Here is a 24,628-nt window from a genome sequence, read left to right as displayed (position 1 = left end):
AGAAATTCATCATTCGAAATGACATGTGCCCCTCGATTTTCAGAGTAGTACTATTTACAATAGCTGAGACATAGAATCCACCAAAACGTCCACTGAAGAAAAATGAAGACTCCGTGGTACAACCATACAACTGAACACTACTCAGCCATAATAGAGAAAAAATGATGACATTTGCGGCAGCATGGATGGTCTGAAGAATTTTCATACTGAGGTAAGTCAGAGACAAAAAGACAAATAGCATATCATATACAAGTGGGATCTGTAAATTCATACAGATGAACTGAGGTACAAAACAGAAACAGACTCTCAGACTGAGAAAACCAAATTATGATCAAGAGAAAGCTAAGAGGGAGGGGTAAATTAAGAGTTTCAGATGAATATATACACACTAATATTTATCAAATTGATAATCACATAGGACTTACTGAATACAATCAGGAACTCAACTGAAAAAAAACTGTAATAACCTATACGAGAAAAAAATGGAAAAAGAGTAGGTATACCTCTCCTGTCCTGCTGATCCTGCTCACGGTGCCAACAGTTTCACTGTATCTCTGCTCGTTGAATGCCATTCGTTGAACCCATGGTAGGCAAGGCATGAGAGGGGAGCTGCAAGAAGACACAAGGAGCTGTAGAAACTGCAGACACATTTATTCTCTCCTGGCTGGCGCAGCAGCCATAACATAACCTAGTATAACTGCAAGGGCTTTCCAGATGGAGTTATACATGCTTACAGAACAAAAGTAGCCCATGACCAAGCGAGTACCTCGTGACACACATGCCCAGCGTTATAAGTGATCTCAGCTGTTGCATAATCGTTATTTACAAAACGTGGAGCCCAGAGCAAGAGGCTGTGGGGTGAGAGAGCCTGAGCACACCATCTTAGCTAATTTGCTCTCTCCCTTTCCCTAGAAAGAAAGTCGCTTAGTTGTGTCCGACTCTTTGCGACCCCATGGACTGTAAGCCACCAGGCTCCTCTGTTCATGGGATTTTCCAGGCAAGAATACTGGAGTGGGTTGCCATTTCCTTCTCCATACGTATATGTAAAATCGGACCAAGTTCCTATACATATAAAATCAACAAAACAATGGAAATCAACTCTACTCCAATATAAAATAAAAATTGAATCACAAATTAAACTACCTGAGCTTGGTGGAGGGGAAACCAGACAGTGGTATCTCTATGAATTAGCTATGGGATATGCTATGATATTAATATGACACCACCAAAGGTTTATACTCAGAACGCAGAGCAGCAACCCACTCAAAGGTGCCTGACCTCATGTGAGTGTGACAAAGTGAAGAGAAGGAAAAGGACCACAGGTTAATCAGGGCAACACCCTCAATTCAGACGTTGGGAACCCCTGACGGACACACTGCAGGTAAAGAGCAGATGTGTGACCCACGTGGAAGGGGTGAGACCCACACGATCCCCAGACTCTGCACCTGGGGCACACTTCCACTCTCCAAGGTGACACCACCTCCCCAGACCCAGGACCTGGTGTCCAACGACCCTTGGTTAGGACCCCAGGTCTCTGCTGGTTGGGCTTCTAAGGTGGAAATGAGTGGGTTCCTGTAACCCCTGTGATGGTAGAAAGAAATATAGGGTTGGTCTTCTCTCCCCACACTGTCCCACAGAAGTCCTCGTCTCCTCCCTTTGGTTCTGTGTGATAATAACAGTTTTTACAGCTGTCATGATAATGCTGCACACACTACCTTGGTTCTGGCAGGCTCGGTCCTTTCTTGTTCCACTGAGGCATTGAGAAAACACACCAGGCGCAGGGCTGGGAGACGAGGGGCAGGTCTGGTCTCTGCTGAGGAGGGACGGTCGACTGGAAGGAGATCACAGCAGCAGCCTCACCTGCTGCCCTTTGGCTTTTTGCCTGATCCGTGTGCCCTGCAATCAACTCACCAGGTGAACCTGCCTCCCTTCCCGCCATGCTCGTGCTGGAAAATGGAATAATCACGAGGCAGACACCTGAGGAGTCTCCAGGAGCCCCAGGGAGGGTGAACCTCACAGGGGTAAAGAGGCAAACAGGCACAGGCCGGTATAAAGTGAACACTGTGAAATATTAATTCCTGAACATAAGCGAAGCTCTCATTATTCGTCCCTTTTTCTTAGCTTTGTTTGTGGTCTCCCCGCACACATGATCCTGACCCATGCAGATGGGGTGAGACTCACACAGTGCCCAGGCCCCCCACCTGGGGTCACACGTCCCCTCGGTCAGGACACCATGGCTGTGGTCAGCCGGCCCCCAGTGTGTGAACAAGCCAGGATGTTGGGACCTCTGGGGATCCTAGAATGAAATGTAGAATCGATCTCCTATCCCCACAATTGTCCCTGAGAAGTCAGGCCCCTCCTATTTTCACTCTGGTTCTGTGTGATTTTTTGCTGGGTTGAAAGCTCATGCTAGAGGTGAACACACTACCTTGGTTCTGGCAGGCTCTGTCCCGCTGGGGTGCTGAGAAAACAGGAGAGCTGGGCTGAAAGACGCGGGGCAGCTCTGTTCTGTTCGGAGGAGAGAGTCCACGGGAAGGAGGTCACAGCCGCAACCTCACCTGCTGCCCATTGACTTTTTGCCCGATCCCTGTGCCCTGCAATCAATTCACCAGGTGAACCTGCCTCCCTACTCAACCTGAATTGCTGGGAAATTGGAATGATTACCAGGTAGCCACCTGAGGGGTCTCCATGAGCCCCAGGGAGGTGAACATGGCAGGGAACAGACTAGGAGCCCGACCGCAGCACTGACCCCCGGGAGGGCCAGGGAAGCCCACGCAGGGGAGAGCACGGTTCCCAGAGAAGCCCACCCCAGCCCCACAGCCCAGACATCTGAGTGCTGACGCTCAGACGCAGGCACGGAGTTTCCCAGACAGAGGCCAGGCCAGGCCTGCACCCGGGTCCCCACGTCCCAGCGCACACAGAACAGTCAGGGCTAAATGTCCTCACTGCAGAAAGTGCACGGTCTCGTCTAAACATCATCAGTGTAGACAGGACTTAGAGAGGTCTAAACCTACCATGTAGACAGAACTTGGTCAGGTTCAAACTAGTTTAGGGCTGGTCTCCCAGCAGGCACAGGTCACACATATGCAGGGTCTCTCATCGTTGCACGGGGGCTCACCCTCGTGTGGGAACTAGGATGTACGTTTCTTGAAGAAGAAATCATCACTGGGCTCCACACTTCACCCACATCAGGAAAGTGAAAGGATCTGTGTCATTAAACATTTCAACAGGCAAAACAATAACATTACCAATTTCTCTGGGCACATGATGGTTGGGATCCAGGGGAGATCCAGAATTTCTTAGAGTGCAGCCCAGTGTCCTGTAAAGACAGACAGGAAATGACCTGATTCCAGCATCCCAGGCTTCCAGCAGGAGGCGACCACACTGGAAGCCTTCTGGAAAAGTATATTTTTTATCAGAATAAAAATATATTGTTGAAATTGCAAGCATACTAGTCATTATTTGCAAACTTAAAATATTCTTAAAAGCTTGGCACTTTGATCTTTGTGATTTCCATTTCCATTGTTTCCTTTGATTTTCTAGGTAGGAGCAAGGATCACTTCAAACTACTTTCTTCTAATTCTGTTATTTGTTATTACACGAATAAAAGGTCACACTTAAAAAAAAATAAAAGAAAATTCCTGCAAACAGTGACTCAACGAGCACACGAGCTGCAGGTACTTTTTATTCTAACAGTTTTTCTCCATGAAGAAAACAGAAAACATAGGCCCCCCGATTCTTTGCTTCTCTATTCAAACTGAGCTAGATTGAAATTGATATTCATATCAACAAGTAACAGTTTTTGAGGTTTGAAATGTCACACCAGGGAAACAGGACCTGGAAAAAGGAGAATGCTCCTAGGCTGCTGGAGGGAAAGCACATCTGAAAAATAAAGCTAACATTCAATTTGGATTTAATTATGACAATATGTCCTTACATGGAGTATGAACCAAGAGTCTAAATATAGCAGACAATCTGTGAAATCAAATTTGAGATCTCAGCTGCAAGAGTAAAGGTTTCCTGTCAGATCCACAGCTGGTATGCACAGATTCTTTTAGAATACAGCATGTATCTTTTCGAATTATAGCCTTGTTTAGGTGTATGGCTAGAAGTGGGATTGCTGGATCATACGGTAACTCTATTTTCAGTTTTTTTGAGGAATTGCCATACTGTTCTCTACAGTGACTGCACAAATTTACAGTCCCAGCAACAGTGTAGGAGGGTTCCCTTTTCTTCACACCCTCTGCAACACTTGTTATTTGGAGAGTTTTAAATGATGGCCATTATGACCAGATTGAGATGGTACCTCATTGAAGTTTTGATTTGCATTTCTTAAATAATGAACAATGAGGAGCATTCAGGATGAATCTTTAATTTTCAGATGTGTAAAATAAACTAGGTTTGACATCTCAACAATTTTTTCACAGATAAGGATTTATTACATAGTTATTTCCTTTCTTCTTAGTCTAACTATAGGGACATGCATTATCATGTTACTCAAGGTGATGAGCTCGGTTATGCATCTTTAAGTGGTTATAAAGACATGCATTTTGTGTATCGGTGTTCTAAATTGACTTAAACTTCTAATATTTGTATCAATGATACGTGGACTCTTTTTTTTCTATCAAAACTGGTGCATTTTAATGAAGAAGAGTCATTTCATGTTGCTGTGTTAGTTCCAGGTGTATACCCAAGGGATTCAGTTAGATAAATTACATGTGTATTGTACATAATATACATTATATTTATTATATAAAAACATATATATGTAACACACCTACATACATGCTCTCAGATTATTAGGCTAATACAAATATTGAATATAGTTCCCTGTGCTATACAGGAGGGCCCTGTTTATTGATTTTATATATAGTAGTGTGTACCTGTTAATACCAAGTTCCTAATTAATCCCCCATCCCTTTCCCCTTTGGTTACCTTATGCTTGTTTTCTCCGAGACTGTTTCCGTTTTGTCAAGAAGTTCACGTGCATCACAGTTTAGAGTCCACTCATAAGTGATATCATATGATGTCTGTGTTGTGTCTTCACTTAATGAGCTAATCTCCACCTCCATCCATGCTACTGAAATGGCATTGTCATTTTTTATGAATGAGTAATATTCCATTTATTCTATGATATATGGACTCTTGATTCAGACCTTACAGATGTTACAGACAGACCTGTTACTATGAACATACTCTCATGATGAAGGCTTAACCATGATTCCCCAGAAGAAACTTAACTGATGGTTTGGGCCTCCCGGAAGAATTCATCTGACATGGAGCGCTCGCTGGTCACCATAACAGAACATCACACTGCCCCTTCCACCTGCCCAGATGGACTGCTCCAAATGAGCCACTTTCCAGCTCCTTCAACACAGTTATCTCTTCACTTTGCAGTTCCCAAATTCCTAATAATGCAAGACAGGCGCACTTTAAGGGGAGAATAGAAGGCTTTGGGGCAAACAGCTTCACAAGTAACTTTTTCTCCATGAGAATTTAGCATTGACAAGATGAAGTACAGCACAACTCTTTTTTAAGTTGCTCATTCAAAACGAAAACCCTTGTTTTGAAGGGCAGAGGGAGGGAGGGAGGTTTTGATAAAGCTTTTTCATGAAAACTAAAAGAAAAAAAAAAAACGCTCAGTAATGTGGTCTTAGGACCTGTTGGACCACATGATATTGCTACCAGAACAATGTTGTTCCTGAAATAGCTACAATTAGTGACAAGAAGGGGCTTCCCCTGTGGTTCAGCTGGTAAAGAATCCGCCTGCAATGCGGGAGACCTGGGTTCGATCCCTGAGTTTGGAAGATCCTCTGGAGGAGGGAAAGGCTACCCACTCCAGTATTCTGGCCTGGAGAATTCCGTGGGCTGTAAATAATCCATGGGGTTGCAAAGAGTCGGACATAATCGAGCAACTTTCACTTTCAGTGACAAGAGAAGTTAAAGTTAAAGAAACCTTTGCCAACCAGAGTCATCTTGGAAAATCTTGGTGACAAAATTTGCTTAGCGCCCTTAGCTGGGCAAGGTTTGGTGTTAGGTAGATTAATTGGCTTGTCTTGACTAAGAAATTCTTGGAAAGCAAAAAGTATAAGAGTGAAGCTACTTTATGTGATTCTCAAAATTCTCATCTAAATCCATTATTTGACAGAATCATCTATTTTTAAAAATCTCCCATTTTTATTTCACTTATTTTTTATTCCTTATTGTTTTTGTAGATAGCCATCAACAACTTTTAAGTTGAAGTATAGTTTATTTACAATATTATTTTTGGATATACATATCCGTTTAAAAGTATTACAAATAAAGGCTATATTTTTTTGTGCTGTATAATATATCCTTATGGCTTATTGATTTTATTAATCCCCTACATCTATCTTGCCCCTCCTACCATCCTCTCCCCACTGGCAGTTCTCTATATCTGTGAGTCTGTTTCCATTTCATAGATAAGTTCACTGGTGTCATACTCTAGATCACATGTAAGTGATATTATATGGTATTGCTCTTTGTCTTTCTGACTTACATCACTGACTGTGATAATCTCTAGGATTATATTGTTGAAAATGCCATTATGTTAATTGCCTTTATAGCTAATTAGGTATATATTTCACATATGAAAACCTAGGTATGTATTTTAAATATGAAATCCTAGTTATATATTTCATGTATGAAAACCTAGGTATATATTTCATTTATGAAAACACAAGTATATATTTCATATATCAAAATATACATGTTTGCAGAGTACACTCATTTGCAATTGTTCTGTAACCAAAAGAATGAAAATTTTACTATAACTCATAATGATATAAAAATTTAACTATAACTCATAATTCATACAACTTGGGCTTGGTAAAATATGAGTTTTACCAGGACTTCCAGGGCAATAGTTCTCAAACTTCAGTTGGCTTCAGTGCCTCAGATTCACCTGGAGGGCTTATTAACTAAAATTGTCAGTTGGCAGTTCCAGAACTTCTGATTTAGAAGTTTTGCAAATACCAGACCAGGGACCATAATGAAAATCATTACTGTGCCTTTTGAGTAATGCTTTTCGAGACTTAAGATAACCCTTCTAACTGAAGTACACTCTCTTACATCTTAATACTTAAGAAAGACTTAATTTTAAACTAGACAATTCCTGCTGCTGCTGATGCTAAGTCGCTTCAGTTGTGTCCAACTCTGTGCGACCCCGTAGATGGCAGCCCACCAGGCTCCCCTGTCCCTGGGATTCTCCAGGCAAGAACACTGGAGGGGGCTGCCGTGTCCTCCTCCAAAAAGATTGCTAAATGACTTCTGTTTATAGAGCACTGAGAACTGAAATCACTATGCAGGCATCAAACTAATGAAAATGAAACGTTTTGTCAGAGAACATTGACAGAGGCATCTTAAATTAAAAAAACTATCTTATATTTAGATTAATTGTCTTGACTTCACTGATAAATTATTTGTAAAGCATAAAAGAGTGAAACCACTAAATGTGATTTTTAAAAATCTCATTAAAATCAGTATCTTGATGGAATCTTGTATTTTTAAAAATTTCCCATTTTCATTTTGCTATTTTGCTGAGTAGTATTCAATATATATTTCATATATAAAGATAGATGTATATATTTCATATATGGCAATATAGGTACATGTATTATGTGAAAATATTAGTATATATCCCTTATATGACAATATAGGTATATATCTCATATATAAAAATAAAGGTATATATGTCACACATAAAATAAGGTATATCTTTTTACATCATAAAATTTAAAACTTTCAAATAATTAAAGCCTTTAATTGTGTGGATCACAACAAACTGAAGAAAATTCTTAAAGAGAGAAGAATACTAGATCACCTTACCTGCCTCCAGAGAAGCTTGTATGTAGGTCAAGAAACAACAGTTAGAACCAGACAGGCACAATGGACTAGTTCAAAATTGGGAAAGGGGTACATCAAGACTATATATTGTGATTCCACTTACTTAACTTACATGCAGAGTACATCAAGTGAAATGCCAGGTGGATGAAATACAAGCTGGAATCAAGATGCTGGGAGAAATATCTACAACCTCCGATGTGCAGATGACACCACCTAATGGCAGAAAGCAAATAGTCTATGCTGCAAGGTAGTATTGGCCAAATGTTAAAGAAAAGGGAAAGAAAGCATTGCCTACTGTATTATGTGCAACCTCCCTGAAGTGGGATGCTTTCCCATCCCTGGAGCCCAAGTAGGCTTGGGTCCCACTGCTGAACTCAGGTGGGGTCTACACAGCCTGGCAGGGTACCCTTCATTGAACACTTTTGAAAGGTCTATGTGTGCTCTGTCTGGGTAGGACAAGAGTCCTGCCTGGCATCAGGCCCCAAGGAATTTCAAGGCAAAATTCAGCCTCAACCTCCCCTGGTGCGGGGGGATCCGAGTCCAGGCCTCCTTCCTGAGCGCAGCCTCCTAGTACCTAAGCACCCTCAGCAGTGTACTGTGGACCCTGAAGGGGTTAGTCTGGACGTGGTGTTTGTGTGATGCTTTAGGGGGAAAAAGTAGTGAAACTCAAGCCCTTTGAGTTTGCTCAGGCACATTCCACTCCATCTCACAGCCCAGAAAGCAAACTGGCCCAAAGGCTCTGGTTGCCCTCAGGCACCAAGCTGAGCCTGAAAAGTGCTGCCGCCTTGTGGACATTTCCTGAAACTACAACTTGATCATTCTTGCTCACAGGCACCTCAGTTCACAAGGCCTGGGGTTCTGTGAATGACAGCCGCTGTCAGGGAACGTCCTGCGGCAGGCGCTGGAGAAATAAATTTCAAACACAGCCGACTTTCAGGAAGCCAATTCCCAAAGCTAAATTGTCCTTACACTCTTTAAGGAAAAAAAAAAAGAAAACACAAACCCAAACCTCCCCCACCAAACAAGATGCTCAGCATTCCTAATTGCTGCAGAAATGCCAATCGAAAAGATGATGGAAAATCAAATCCCACCACTCACAATGGCCAACGTCACAAATTTGCAACAATAACTATGGGATGGAGTCTGGGGACAAAGAATTGCCCTAAGCTCTAGGTTCATTGAAGGGCCTGGAATGAATTAGGAGGTAGGAGCCTACATAGACAAGAAATATGTATTTGTAATAGATAATCCACAAGGATTATCCTCTTCCTTCCTACTTTCCTTCCTTCCACATATACACAGAAATACGTATCTCTAACCCATACAAAGAAATCGTTATCTCTAAGAGAGAATTCACAAAAATGATCTACTACCTTCCTTCTTGGTATTACAGAAGTGTATCTGAGATATTCCACAAGGACCTGGTGCTCAGCACGTCACTTGAACTTCTATGGTAAAGGTCCAAAAAAAAAAATAGAGCTACCTCATAGATACGTAATACTGAATCAGGCAGCTGTACACTGACAACAATCACAGAGCTGAAAATCAACTATTCTACAAAGAAGCATCGGCAAGAGGTTAAAGAAAAGGAAAGGCGTGCCTGCTCTCTTATCTATCTCCCTGACTTGGGACACAAATCCCATCCTGGAAGGTTGAGCGGGCTGGGGTCCCACTGCTAGACTGGGGAGGGCTTGACACAGCCTGGCAGAGTGCCTTTCATTGAACGCTTTTTAAAGGACTACTACCTGCTACGTTCTGGAGAAAGAAATGGCAGCCTACTCCAGTATTCTTGCCGGGAGAATCCCACGGACAGAAGCCTGGCAGGCTACAGTCCATGAGGTTGCAAAGAGTTGGACACGACTAAAGTGACCTAGCACATCTGCTATGTTCTGGGGGTGGGGGAGGCGGGGATCAGAGTCCCACATGGCATGAAGGCCTGCAGGAATTTGAAGGCAAAATTCAGCTAGTGTCCACCTCTCCTAGCACTGGGGTTCCCAGCACAAGCCTCTTTCCAGAGAGGGCAGCCTCCTAGGCACCTAAGCACCCTCAGCAGTGTGCTCTGGACCCGGAAGGCATTAGTCTGGACAGGATGCTTGTGTGAGGCTTTAGGGGAAAAAAGTATTGAGTCTCAAGCCCTTTCCTGCTTGCTCAGGCACATTCCACTCTATTTCACACCCCAGGAAGCCAACTGGCCCTAAGGATCTGGCTGCCCCAGGAACCAACGTTGGGCACGCAAAAGTGCTGCCGTCTTGTGGAAATTTTCTATAACTACAACTTGATCACCAGTGCACACAGACACCTCAATTCACAAGGGCTGTGTGTAGTTCAGTAAATTGGCAGCTGCCCTCAGGAAATGCCGTGGGGCAGGTACTGGAGAAATATATTTCAAAACCAGCCAACTCTCAGGAAGCCAACTGCCAAAGGTAAATTGTCCTCACACCCTCTAAAAAACAAAAACAAAAAACAAAATCAAATGTCCGCCACAAGACAAGATGCTCAGCATCCCTAATGGCTGCAAGAATGCTGATCAAAATGACAATGGGAAATCAAATCCCACCAATCACAATGGCTGTTGTCAAAATTCGACAAACTGTAAATACGGGAGACAGAATGGAAGGAAAGGAATCCCTTAAGCTGTTGGAGGAAAGATACATTGGCTACAGTCAGTATATGGACAGACTCCGCATGTTCAAAAAAAAAGCTTTCAAGAAGGGCTAAGGTGGAAAAAATAATGCTATCAAGAAGGGTGTGTGTGATGCTTTAAGAGGAAAAAGCAGTGAGTCACAAGCCCTTTAGTGGTTGCTCAGGCACATTCCAAGGCAACGGCAACCCACTCCAGTACTCTTGCCTGGAAAATCCCATGGACGGAGGAGCCTGGTGGGCTGCCGTCTATGGGGTCGCACAGAGTCGGACACGACTGAAGCGACTTAGCTGCGGCAGCAGGCACATTCCACTGTTTCACCAGGAAGCCGACTTTCCTGAATCTTCAGCTTACCCCAAGAACCAGAAGTGGGCATCAAAAAAAAGTGCTGCCACCTTGTGGACATTTCCTGTAGCTACAACTGACCACCAATGCTTATCGGCACCTGTAATTTACAGGGGCTGGGCGACTGCTCATGACAGCTGCCCTCAGGAATTTTGTCCTGTGGCGGGTACTGCATGATAAATTCCAAACACAAACAACTTTCAGGAAGCCAACTGTCACAGGTCTATTTTCCTCACACCCTTAAAGGGTAAAAAACCCCCAACAACCCCATACCTCCACCTAGGACAGGATGCTCAGCATCCCTAATCATTACAGGAGGAATGCCAATCAAAATGACAATGAGAAATCAAATCCCACCAGTCAGAATGGCCGTACTCAAGTCTACAAACAATAAATGCAGGAGTGAGTTTGGAGTAAGAGGAAGCCTCCTACACTGTTGGTGGGAATGTGCGTTACCAACAACCACAATAAAGGACAATGTCTGCTGAACAAAAGCTATAAAGACCCTAAGCCTAGGATCTGACATTATCATAGCTGGGCTTATATTATCCTACTTGAAGTGTAGAAAATTCTATTTTCATATATGAAATATTCAGCTGCATTTTCAATTATGATATATAGAAAATTCTATTTTCATATATAAAATTTGCACCTAACTTTTCATTTATGAAATATATAAAATTCTCTTTCACATATGAAATATGCACCTATATTTTCACCTATGAGATATAGACAATTCTCTATTCATATATGAAATATGTACCTATATTTACATCTGTGAACTATAGAAAATTCTTTCATATATAAAATGTGTACATGTATTTTCATCTGTGAAATACAGAAAATTCTCTTTTGATATATGAAATACACACATACATTTTTCTCTGAAATGTGAAAAAATGTTTTCATTTATGAAATATGCATCTATATTTTCATCTATGAAATATAGAAAATTCTATTTCTATGTATGACATGTACCCATATTTTCATATGAGAAATATGGAAAAATTTATGTTCATGTATGAATATGCACCCATGTCATATACGAAATATCAAAAATTCTATTTTCATATGAAATACATACCCATAGCTTCATATAAGAAACACCAAAAATTCTATTTTCATATATGAAATATGCACCCATGTTTTAATATATGTAATGTAGAAAATTCTGTATTCATCCATAAAAGATACATCCATGTTTTCATATATGAAATATTAAAAATTCCATTTTCATCCATGAAATATACACTCATGTTTATATATATGACATATAGAAAGCTCTATTTCCATCCTTGAAATATGCTCCCATGATTTATATATAAAATACAGAAAATTCTATTTTCATATATGAATATGCAGCCATGATTTATATGAAATATAGAAAATTCTATTTTCATACACGAAATATACACCCATGTTTTCATATATAAAATCCTGAAAATTTCATTTTGATCCATGAAATATGTACCCATGGTTTCATATATAAATTATAGAAAATTATATTTTCATTCATAAAATATGCACCCATTTCATATATGAAATATTGAAAATTCTATTTTTCATCCATAAAATATGTACGTCTTTTTATATATGTAAATTCATGCATACTTTCATATAATAAAGAAAACTATTTTTATACATGAAATATGCACACGTTTTCATACATGAAATATAGAAAATTGTATTTTCATTCATTAAATTTACACTCATGTGTTCATATAGGATATATTGTTTTTCAGTCGCTCAGTCATGTCTGACTCTAAAATCCCATGGACTGCAGCACACTAGACTTCCCTGTCCTTCACCATCTGCAGGAGCTTGCTCAAACTCATGTCCGTTGAGTCTGTAATGCCATTCGTCCTCTATATGAATATTGTGAATATTAGATGCAGCCAACAATCTCATCCTCAGATATGAAACATTCATCTGATTGGGGCTTCCATCCCATTCCTGGAGCCTCAGCAGGCTGTTTCCATGGCTGGACTGTGGTGGGATTGTAGCCTATCGGGCTCCTCTGTCCATGGGATTCTCCAGGCAAGAATACTGGAGTGGGTAGCCATTTCCTTCTCCAGGGGATCTTCCAGACCCAGGGATTGAACTGGGTTTCCCACACTGCAAGTAGACTCTTTACCATCTGAGCCACCAGGAAAGCTCTTGCTCTTCATTCAGATCAGATCAGTGGCTCAGTCGTGTCTGACTCTTTGCAACCCCATGAATCGCAGCACGCCAGGCCTCCCTGTCCATCACCACCTCCCAGAGTTCACTCAGACTCACATCCATCGAGTCAGTGATGCCATCCAGCCATCTCATCCTCTGTCGTCCCCTTCTCCTCCTGCCCCCAATCCCTCCCAGCATCAGAGTCTTTTCCAATGAGTCAACTCTTCGCATGAGGTGGCCAAAGTACTGGAGTTTCAGCTTTAGCATCATTCCTTCCAAAGAAATCCCAGGGCTGATCTCCTTCAGAATGGACTGTTTGGATCTCCTTGCAGTCCAAGGGACTCTCAAGGGTCTTCTCCAACACCACAGTTCAAAAGCATGAAGTCTTCGGCGCTCAGCCTTCTTCACAGTCCAACTCTCACACCCATACATGACCACAGAAAAAACCATAGCCTTGACTAGACGAATCTTTGTTGGCAAAGTAATGTCTCTGCTTTTGAATATGCTATCTAGGTTGGTCATAACTTTCCTTCCAAGGAGTAAGTGTCTTTTAAATTCATGGCTGCAGTCACCATCTGCATTGATTTTGGAGCCCAGAAAAATAAAGTCTGACACTGTTTCCACTGTTTCCCCATCTATTTCCCATGAAGTGGTGGGACCAGTTGCCATGATCTTTGTTTTCTGAATGTTGAGCTTTAAGCCAACTTTTTCACTCTCCACTTTCACTTTCATCAAGAGGCTTTTGAGTTCCTCTTCACTTTCTGCCATAAGGGTGGTGTCATCTGCATATCTGAGGTTATTGATATTTCTCCTGGCAACCTTGATTCCAGCTTGTGTTTCTTCCAGTCCAGCGTTTCTCATGATGTACTCTGCATATAAGTTAAATAAACAGGGTGACAATATACAGCCTTGACGAACTCCTTTTCCTATTTGGAACCAGTCTGTTGTTTCATGTCCAGTTCCCTCTTAAATCTGTACTTTCTGGTTTGATCTGGCAGGGACCACAGTCCCCAGGACACACCATCGATGGTGTCCTGACACTTTTGGCCTCAATGACCTTGGAGAAGTCACCTAGCTTCCACATCTTCTGGTGCTGGGGTCCCCAGCTCAAGCCTCCTTCCTGAGTGTGCAGCCTCCTAGGCACCTCATCAGGGTGCTGTGGTCCAGCCTGAGATTAGTCTGCAGGAAAAGGGTGAAGCTTTAGGGGGAAGAAATATTGAGACTTAAGCCCTTGGATGTTTGCTCAGGCACTTTGCACTTTAATTCACAGCCTGGGAAGCCAGCTCTTCCTTAGGCTCTGGTTGCCTGAAGAATGATTTGGGTGTGGAAAAGTGCTGCCACCTTGTGGACATTTTCTATAACTACAACTTGACCCCCTACGCTTACCGGTACCTCCAATTCAACAGACTTCAGGGGCTGTTAACGACAGCTGCCTTCAGGAAACGTCCAGAGAAGAATACTGCAGACAAAAATATAAACACAACTGACTTTCAAAAAATCAACTAAACTTGTAAATTTTCCTCACAACCATGAAGGAGAAAAAAACAAAAACTCACAGGACAGGATGCTGAACATCCCTAATTATTACAGGAGGAATGCCAACCAAAATGACAACGAGAATATCAAATCTTACCAGACTGGCCATCCTTACAAGTCTACAAACAATAAATGCAAGCTAAACCTACCATCTGACATTCCCACACCTGGGCCTGTATCCCAGGAAAACCATCTTTCAAGAAGCCCCGTGCACCCCAATGTTCACTTCAGCACCAGTTAAAGTAGCTGAACACAGACCCAGCAAAATGTCCACCTTCAGATTAAAGCTTAAAAACAATGTAGTACATACAGAAAATGAACTATTACTCAGGCATGAAATACTACTACTGAAATCATGAAATTATGCCCCTGGTAGTCACAGGGATAGACCTTGGAGGATCAAACACTAAGTGAAGTCAGCCAGACAGAGGAAGACTAGCATGCGATGTCCCTTCTAGGTAAAAGAAAAAAGGGATACAAAGGAATTCAATTACAACATAAAAAGAGACTCAGAGAATTCAAACACAAAGAATTCCAATAAATAGATAAATCAAACCAAAGAGCCAGGGATGAATTAGGAAATCAGGACTAACATATACCCAAAAACATGTATGTCAGTAGATAATCCACAAGGATTATCCCCTTCCTTTCTTTGTTCCTTCCACAGCAATCTGTATCTCTATCATATCCACAGAAATCTGTACCTCTACCATATCCACAGAAATCTGTATATGTTAACAGATACTCTGCAAGGACGCGATGTTCAGCCCAGGGAACTTTGCTCCACTTTCTGCAATAACTTCTTCTGCAATAAGCAGATGAATCTGAAAAAGAAACATATGCTTTACATACATGTCATAGCTCAATCAGGTGGCTGGATACTGACAACAGGCGCAACACTGCACACCGACTATACTGCAGCATGCCACAGGCATGAAATGAAAGAATACAGAAGAAAAGCCTTGCCTAGTTCATTCCTGCTGACTCTCCTGACCCAGGCTGCTATCCCATCACCGCAGCCTGAACAGGCTTTGGTCCAAAGGCTGGACTGGGGTGGGGTTGAAACCATCAGACAGGGTGCCCTTAATTGAGCCCCCTCTTAAACTTACACCTTCTGGTTTGCTCTGACAAGGACCATAGTCCCTAGTGCACCAAAGGATGTTGTGACGACCATCTGGCCTCAAGGACCTTGGAAATGCCACCTAGCTTTCAGTTCTCCTGGTGCTGGGGTTCACAGCTTAAGCCTCCTCGAGAGTGCAGCCTCCTAGCACCTCAGCAGGGTGCTGTGGCCCCGGTTGGGATAAGGAAAGTCTGAGGAAAGGGGTGAAGCTTTAGGGGGAACGAGTAGTGAGACACAGGCCCTTGGGTGTTTGCTCAGGCACATTCCACTCCAGTTCACAGCCTAGGAAGCCAACTCTTCCTTAGGTTCTGGTTGCCCCAAGAACCAGAGTTGGGAATGAAAACGGCTGCCACCATGTGGACATTTTCTGTAACTACAACTTGATAACCTGTGCTTACCTGCCAGGCTCCTCTGATCATGGAATTTCCCAGGCAAGAACATTGGAGTGGGTTGCCATTCCCCTCTTCAGGAGATCTTCCTGACCCAGGGATCAAACCTGGGTCTCCTTCATTTCAGGCAGATTCTTTACCATCTGAGCTACCAGGGAAGCCTGAACTGTGCTTACTGGCGCCTCCAATTCACAAGACCTTGGGGCCGTTAATGACAGTTACCCTCAGGAAAAGTCCTAGGGAGAATACTCCAGAAACAAATTAAAAATACAACCCACTATCAAAGAGTTAACTGCAACAGGTATATTTTCTTTGCAACCATGAAAGAGGGAAAAAAAGAAAAAGAAAAAACCATACCTTCACAGGACACGATGCTCAGCATCCTGAATTATTACAAGAGGAATGCCAATCAAAACAACAAGAAATCAAATTTACCAGTTAGAATGACCACCCTCACAAGTCTACAAACAGTAAAGGGGGGAGAGGGCCAGGAGGAGAGGGAACTCCCTACACGGTTGGTGGGAAGGGACACTGGCAACAGCCACTAGAAAAGACAGTCTTCACATGCCCCCAAAAAAAACTTTCAAGGGAACTATGCCTAGGATCTGACATTCCCACACCTGGGCCTGGTATCCTGATAAAACCATCTTTCAAAATGACACACACACCCCAACGTTCACTGAAGCACTACTTACAAAAGCCGAGACAAACACCTGACCAAAATGCCCACTGACAGGTCAAAGCTGTAAGGAGACATGTGGTACATACAGGCATGTGGAGCCTTGCTCACCCTTCTGCAGTAAATTCTATGGGAAAAGAATCTAAAGAAGAACAGACATCCTGTATGTATATGTCAATACTGAATCAAGTGTTGTACGCTGACAGTAAGCACAAAACTACAAATTGACCATACTCCAACGTGGGATCGGCATGAGGAAAAGAAAAGGAAAAAAAAAAAAATCAGTGCCTAGTTTATTCCTTGCAACCTCCCTCTCTTTGGCTGCTATCCCATCCCTGGAGCCTGAGCAGGCTGTGTCTCATATCTGAACTGGGATGGGGTCAAGAAAGCTAGGTGAAGACAACCAAAATTTTAAAAGAGATGGGTCACCCTGCGATTTTGGCCCCAGTATATACCACAGCCAAGACAGTGAATAAGATTACTTGCAGAAAACAGATGAATGGATACAGACAATGGGGTACATACATAATACAAAATTTCTCAATAAGAAAGAAGTAGGAAATAAAGCCATGTTCAGCCACGGGAAAGAAAGGAGAGATGATCATTCCAAGTGAATTAAGGCAGAGAGGGAGAGACAAGTATCATATGATGTCACTCCTAGGTGGAATCTAAAGATGCATAAAAATGAATTTCTTACCTGGAGACACTGCCTCACAGACTTAGAAATTTCCAGTCACCAAGATATAAACATGTGGGGCATGGAGAAATGAGCAACTTCAGACTAATATATGCCCAATACTGTTTATAAAATAAATGACCAGGACCCACTGTATAACACAAGGAACCTTACTCCACACTCTGTAATAACCTATATGAAAAAAAAAAAACAAAATATATACACATTTATGTGTTAGATATATACACATTTGAAACAAGTTGTGGTACAAGGAAAAGGAACAAAAAACACCCACAAGATAGTAATTCAGCTACATACTCCAGTTCAAATGGTGGAAAAAAACAGAAATAACAAAAAAGAAATGCTGACTCTGATCAGAGACATCGATGTAAAGAACAGACTTTTGGACTCATTTGGGAGAAAGGTGAGGGTGGGATGGTTTGCGAGAGAGAATAGCAATGAAACATGTATATTACCGTATGTAAAATAGATGACCAGAGCAAATTCAATGAAGCAGGGCACCCAAAGCTGGCACTGTGGGACAACTCAAGAGGGATAGGATGGGGAAGGAGGTGAGGGGTGTTCAGAATGTGGAGGACACATGTATACCTGTGCCAATTCATGTTGATGTATGGCAAAAACCATCACAATATTGTAAAGTACTTATTCTCCAACTAAAATGAAATTAATTAAAAAATAAACATTTTTAAAAAGCAAAAAAAAAAAAAAAAAAAAAAGACTTTAAGTAGGAAAGGGTCAAAAAAAAAAGGCTGGTGTCACATCCCTGGAGCCTGATTGGCTTGGGTCCCAAGGCTGCAGTGTCCTGGGGCTGAGAGAGCTGGGAGCATGTGGCAGGCTGTGTGCCTCCACAATGGATCTGGAGTGCCTGTGGTCCTCCTGATGCAGGTGGGATAATTTAAGGGATTGGAATTAACATATATACATTAATGTACATCAAATAGATGATCAACAAGTACCTATTGAATAGCATAGGGAAGTTTATTGAACACACTCTAATCACCTATATGAAAAAAGAACCCAGATGAGAATAGATTAATATTATGTATTAATATTAACTGTGGAAAATTCTGAAAGAGATGGGAATACCAGACCACCTGACCTGCCTCTTGAGAAATCTGTATGCAGGTCAGGAAGCAACAGTTAGAACTGGACATGGAACAACAGTCTGGTTCCAAATAGGAAAAGGAGTATGTCAAGGCTGTATATTGTCACCCTGCTTATTTAACTTATATGCAGAGTACATCATGAGAAACGCTGGACTGGAAGAAGCACAAGCTGGAATCAAGATTGCCGGGAGAAATATCAATAACCTCAGATATGCAGATGACACCACCCTTATGGCAGAAAGTGAAGAACTAAAGAGCCTCTTGATGAAAGTGAAAGAGGAGAGTGAAAAAGTTGGTTTAAAGCTCAACATTCAGAAAACTAAGATCATAACATCTAGTCCCATCACTTCATGGCAAATAGATGGGGAAACAATGGTTGACTTTTTTTGGGGGGGGTTCCAAAATCACTACAGATGGTGACTGCAGCCATGAAATTAAAAGACGCTTACTCCTTGGAAGGAAAGTTATGACCAACCTAGACAGCATATTAAAAAGCAGAGACAGAGGTTCTCTTAAATCAACCACCTAAGAGTCGCGCTGTAAGAAGTAACAACCTCTTCTCCTCTCCGCCATCTGCTCGGCAGCTGCAAAACAGCAACTATGTGTGAGTGCATCTCCATCCACGTTGGCCAGGCTGGTGTCCAGATCGGCAATGCCTGCTGGGACCTCTACTGCCTGGAACATGGCATTCAGCCTGATGGCCAGATGCCAAGTGACAAGACTATTGGGGGAGGAGACGACTCCTTCAACACCTTCTTCAGTGAGACAGGGGCTGGCAAGCATGTACCCAGGGCAATGTTTGTAGACCTGGAACCCACAGTCATTGATGAGGTTCGCACTGGCACCTACCGCCAGCTCTTCCACCCTGAACAGCTCATCACAGGCAAAGAAGATGCCGCCAATAACTATGTCCGAGGTCACTACACCATTGGCAAGGAGATCACTGACCTCGTCTTGGACCGAATTCGGAAACTGGCTGACCAGTGCACAGGTCTTCAGGGCTTCTTGGTTTTCCACAACTTTGGTGGGGGAACTGGTTCTGGGTTCACCTCCCTGCTGATGGAATGTCTTTCAGTCAATTATGGCAAGAAGTCCAAGCTGGAGTTCTCCATTTACCCAGCCCCCCAGGTTTCCACAGCTGTCGTTGAGCCCTACAACTCCATCCTCACCACCCACACCACCCTGGAGCACTCTGATTGTGCCTTCATGGTAGACAATGAGGCCATCTATGACATCTGTCATAGAAACCTCAACATTGAGCGCCCGACATATACTAACCTGAATAGGTTGATAGGTCAAATTGTGTCCTCCATCACTGCTTCCCTGAGGTTTGATGGCACCCTGAATGTGGATCTGACAGAGTTCCAGACCAACCTGGTGCCCTATCCCCGCATCCACTTCCCTCTGGCCGCATACGCCCCTGTCATCTCTGCTGAGAAAGCCTACCATGAACAGCTTTCTGTAGCAGAGATCACCAATGCTTGCTTTGGGCCAGCCAACCAGATGGTGAAATGTGACCCTTGCCATGGTAAATACATGGCCTGCTGCCTGTTGTACCATGGTGACGTGGTTCCCAAAGATGTCAATGCTGCCATTGCCACCATCAAGACCAAGTGTACCATCCAGTTTGTAGACTGGTGCCCCACTGGCTTCAAGGTTGGCATTAACTACCAGCCTCCCACTGTGGTACCTGGTGGAGACCTCGCCAAAGTACAGCGAGCTATGTGCATGCTAAGCAACACCACAGCCATTTCTGAGGCCTGGGCTCGCCTGGACCACAAGTTTGACCTGATGTATGCCAACCGTGCCTTTGTTCACTGGTACGTGGGTGAGGGCATGGAGGAAGGAGAGTTTTCTGAGGCCCTTGAGGACATGGCTGCCCTTGAGAAGGATTATGAGGAAGTTAGTGTGGATTCTGTGGAAGGAGAAGGAGAGGAAGAAGGAGAGGAATACTAAAGTTAAAATGTCACAAAGGTTCTGCTTTTACAGGGAAGCTTATTCTGTTTCAAACATTGAAAAGTTGTGGTCTGATCAGTTAATTTGTATGTTGCAGTGTATACGCTCATATACAATTACTGACCTATGCTTTAAAACATGATGCTTTGTTACAGACCCAAGCTATCCATTTCTCTGATGGGTTTGAATAAAGTATTCCCTGTCTTAAATGAAAAAATAAATAAATAAATAAAAAATAAAAAGCAGAGACATTACTTTGCCAACAAAGATCTGTCTAGTCAAGGCTATGGTTTTTCTAGTAGTCACGAATGGATGTGAGAGTTGGACTGTAAAGAAAGCTGAGCGCTGAAGAATTGATGCTTTTGAACTGCGGTGTTGGAGAAGACTCTTGAGAGTCCCTTGGACTGCAAGGAGATCCAACCAGTCCATCCTAAAGGAGATCAGTCCTAGGTGTTCATTGGAAGGACTGATGTTGAAGCTGAAACTCCAATACTTTGGCCACCTGATGCGAAGAACTGACTCATTTGAAAAGACCCTGATGCTGGGAAAGATTGAGGGCAGGAGGAGAAGGGGACGACAGAGGATGAAATGGTTGGATGGCATCACTGATACAATGGACATGAGTTTGGGTAGACTCTGGAGTTGGTGATGGATGGTGGGCCTGGAGTGCTGCAGTCCATGGGGTTGCAAAGAGTCGGACACAACTGAATGACTGAACTGAAGTATTAATATAACTGAACCAAGTTCCTGTACACTTGAAACAAACAAATACAAATCACTAGTACAGCTAAATATGAACAACAACAAAAAAAACTCAATAAAAAATCGCTCAAAGATCTAAATGCACATTTCTCCAGAGAGGTCATAAAGATGGCCATAAAGCACATAAAAAGATTCTCAGCATCATGAGTTCTTAGAGTAAAACAATCAAATATTTAATGAGATGTCACTTCACACTGATCAGAATGGCCCCATCAAAAAACCTACAGCAATGAATCCTGCAGAGGGTGTGAAGAGAAGGCAACCCTCCTACAGGAGGGTTGATAAGAATACAAAATGGTACACTCACTAGGGAATACACCATGGAGGGTCTGAAAAAACTAAACACAAAAGTACCAAGTGATGCAGCAATTTCATACCGAGCCTTAGATCTAGAGAAAACCAAAATTTAAAAACACACCTGTACCCCAAAGATCATTGCAGCACAGGGTACAATAGCCAAGACAAGGAAGCAACTCCAGTATACTAGGACAGATGGACCGATACAGGAAACGGGGTACATATACCCAGTGCAGTATCACTCAGACATACATAAGGATGAAACAATGCCGTTTTCCAGTTACAGGGAAGAAACCAGAGGTGATCATACTACATAAAGTGAGTAAGACGGGGAAAGACAGATAATCATGGAATATCCCTTCTGGTGGAATCTAAAAATGGATGCAAATGAACTTCATTACAAAAGAGAAACAGATTCACAGTCTTAGGAAAGAAAGTTATTGTTGCCAAAATGGAAAGGAGGGAGCAGGGAATAATTAGCTGGTTCAAATCAATACATAAACCTTAAAACAGGTGCTGTTGCTGTTTAGTTGCTCAGTTGTGTCCGACTCTTTGTGACTCCATGTTCTGCAGCCCGTCAGGTGCCTCTGTCCATGGAATTCTCCAGGCAAGAATACTGGGGTGAGTTGCCATTTCCTTCTCCAAGGGATCTTTGCAACCCAGGGATCGAATCCATGTCTCCTGTAAGTCTATATACCTAAAACAAACAAAACAGCAGAAATCAACTCTGCTCCAATATAAAATAACAAATTAAATTACCTGAGTTCAGTCTACTGGACAGCAAACAGTGGTTATCCCTCTGATTAGATATGGGATAGGCTATGATACTAATATGACACCATCAAAGATTTTCACTCAGCATAATACAGAGAAGCAACCCACCCAAAGGTGCCTGACCCCATATGAATGCAACAAGGTGAAGGGAAGAAAAAGGAACACAGGTTAATCAGGGCAATACCCTCAATTCAGACGTTGGGAATCTCCAAGGGGACAAGACACACTGCAGGTAAGAGCAGATATGGGGTCTCCGGGTTCAGGATCCTGACCCATGTGGATGGAGTGAGACCCACACAATCCCCAGACCTGGGATCACACAACCCTTGGTTAGGACAACAGGTCTCTGCTGCTTGGGCAGCTAAAGTGGAAGCGAGTGGGTTCTTGTAACCCCCTGTGATGGTAGAAAGAAGTGTAGGGCTGGTCTCCTCTCCCCACACTGTCCCAGAGAAGTCCTCGTCTCCTCCCTTTGGGTCTGTGTGATATTAACTGTTTTACAGCTGTCATGATAATGTTGAACACACTACCTTGGTTCTGGCAGGCTCGTTCCTTTCTTGGTCCACTGATGTGTTGAGAAAACACACCAGACGCAGGGCTGGGAGATGAGGGACAGGTCTGGTCTCCGCTGAGTAGGGATGGTCGACTGGAATAAGATCACAGCAGCGACCTCACCTGCTGCCCATTGGCCTTTTGCCTGATCCATGTGCCCTGCAATCAACTAACCAGGTGAACCTGCCTCCCTTCTCACCATGCTTGTCCTGGTAAACTGGAATAATTACCAGGTAGCTACCGGAGAAGTCCCCAGGAGCCCCAGGGAGGGTGAACCTCCCAGGGGTAAAGAGGCAAACAGGCACAGGCCTTTATAAAGTGAACACCACAAAGTATTAATTCCTAAACACAGGTGAAGCTCTCATGTATTCTTCCTTTTTTCTTATTTTTGTGTGTGTGTTCTCCCCGCACACATAATCCTGACCCATGCAGATGGGGTAAGACTCACAAAGTCCCCAGAGCCCCCACCTGGGGTCACATGTCCCTTCAGTCAGGACACCATGGCTGTGGTCAGAGGGCCACCAATGTGTAAACAAGCCAGGTCTCTGGGACCCCCTGGGATCCTAAAAAGAAGTGTAGGGACCATCTCCTCTCCCCTCAATTGTCCCTGAGAAGTCAGGCCCCTCCTATTTTCACTTTGATTCTCTGTGATTTTTTTACTGGTTTGAAACTCATGCTAGAAACCAACTACCTTGGTTCTGGCAGGCTCTGTCTTTCTTGTCCCGCTGAGGTGCTGAGAAAACAGGAGAGCTGGGCTGAAAGACGAGGGGCAGCTCTGTTCTCTTCCGAGGAGAGAGTTGACTGGAAGAGATCACAGCAGCAACCTCACCTGCTGCCCATTGACTTTTTGCCTGATCCCTGTGCCCTGGAATCAATTCACCAGGTGAACCTGCTTCCCTACTCAACCTGAATGTGCTGGAAAATTGCAATAATTACCAGGTAGCTCACCTGAGGAGTCTTCAGGAGCCCAGGAAGGTGAACCTAGCAGGGAGAAAAGGCTAAGAGCTCTACCGTAGCATTGACCCCTGAGAGGGCCATGGAACCCCACTCAGAGAAGAGCACGGTTCCCCAGAGAAGCCCACCTCAGCCCCAGACCCCAGACATCTGAGCACTGACAGTCAGATGCAGGCATGGAGTTTTCCAGACAGAGGCCAGGCCAGGCCTGCACCCGGGTCTCCATGTTTTAGTGCACACGGAACACGGTCAGGTCTAAATGTTATTGAAGAAAGCACACGGTCTCGTTAAACATAATCAGTGTACAGAGAACTTGAAAAGTGAAATGAAAGTGTTATCATATCTGACACTTGTGACCCTGTGGACGGTAGCCTGCCAGGCTCCTCTATGCATGGAATTCCCCAGGCAACAATATTGGTAGTGGGTAGCCATTCACTTCTCCAGGAGATCCTCCCAACCCAGGGATTGAACCAACGTCTCCTGCATTGCAGTCAGATTCTTTACCATCTAAGCCACAAGGGAACCCCTAGACAGGACTCGGAGAGGTGTAAATCCACCATGTAGACAGAACTTGGTCAGGTTTAAACTAGCTGAAAAATGCTGTCCTAGGAGGTACAGGCCACACACATGCAGGGTCTGTCATTGCTGGACAGAGGAATCACCCTTATGTGGGAACTTAAATCATCACTGGGCTCCACACTTCAGCCACATCAGGAATTGAAAGAACCTTTGTCATTAAACATTTCAACAGGAAAAACAAAACTGGTACCAATTTCTGTGGCCCCTTGATGGTCCAG

General features: G+C 43.2%; 1 protein-coding gene and 2 long non-coding RNA genes across 3 annotated transcripts in view; 1 reads left to right on the top strand and 2 right to left on the bottom strand.

The window, feature by feature from the left end:
* Positions 1 to 2,562, bottom strand: part of LOC112580873 — a 33,859-nt gene extending 31,297 nt beyond the window's left edge. Inside the window, exons 1-3 of the long non-coding RNA XR_006546816.2 lie at positions 2,429 to 2,562; positions 1,716 to 1,831; positions 504 to 609 (exon numbers count right to left, since the gene is read on the bottom strand). This is a non-coding gene — a long non-coding RNA (uncharacterized LOC112580873). The remainder of the gene's footprint in view (positions 1 to 503; positions 610 to 1,715; positions 1,832 to 2,428) is intronic.
* A 16,487-nt stretch (positions 2,563 to 19,049) lies between these two features.
* On the top strand, positions 19,050 to 20,704 carry LOC102412090 (tubulin alpha-1A chain-like). The gene has a single exon (XM_044932842.2). The coding sequence runs from the start codon at positions 19,140 to 19,142 to the stop codon at positions 20,493 to 20,495; it is 1,356 nt and encodes a 451-aa protein (XP_044788777.1). The 5' UTR covers positions 19,050 to 19,139; the 3' UTR covers positions 20,496 to 20,704.
* A 1,484-nt stretch (positions 20,705 to 22,188) lies between these two features.
* Positions 22,189 to 23,725, bottom strand: LOC123330728. The gene is made up of 3 exons (XR_006546815.1): positions 23,569 to 23,725; positions 22,856 to 22,971; positions 22,189 to 22,251 (listed from the first exon to the last, which is right to left on the bottom strand). It is a non-coding gene; the product is annotated as an uncharacterized LOC123330728 (long non-coding RNA).
* Between the last annotated feature and the right edge of the window lie 903 nt (positions 23,726 to 24,628).

This window comes from Bubalus bubalis, chromosome 20, assembly GCF_019923935.1.
Source record: "Bubalus bubalis isolate 160015118507 breed Murrah chromosome 20, NDDB_SH_1, whole genome shotgun sequence".
NCBI lineage: Eukaryota > Metazoa > Chordata > Mammalia > Artiodactyla > Bovidae > Bubalus > Bubalus bubalis.
The sequence above is the reverse complement of the archived record's forward strand: the minus strand, read 5'-3'. Positions and strand labels throughout refer to the sequence as shown.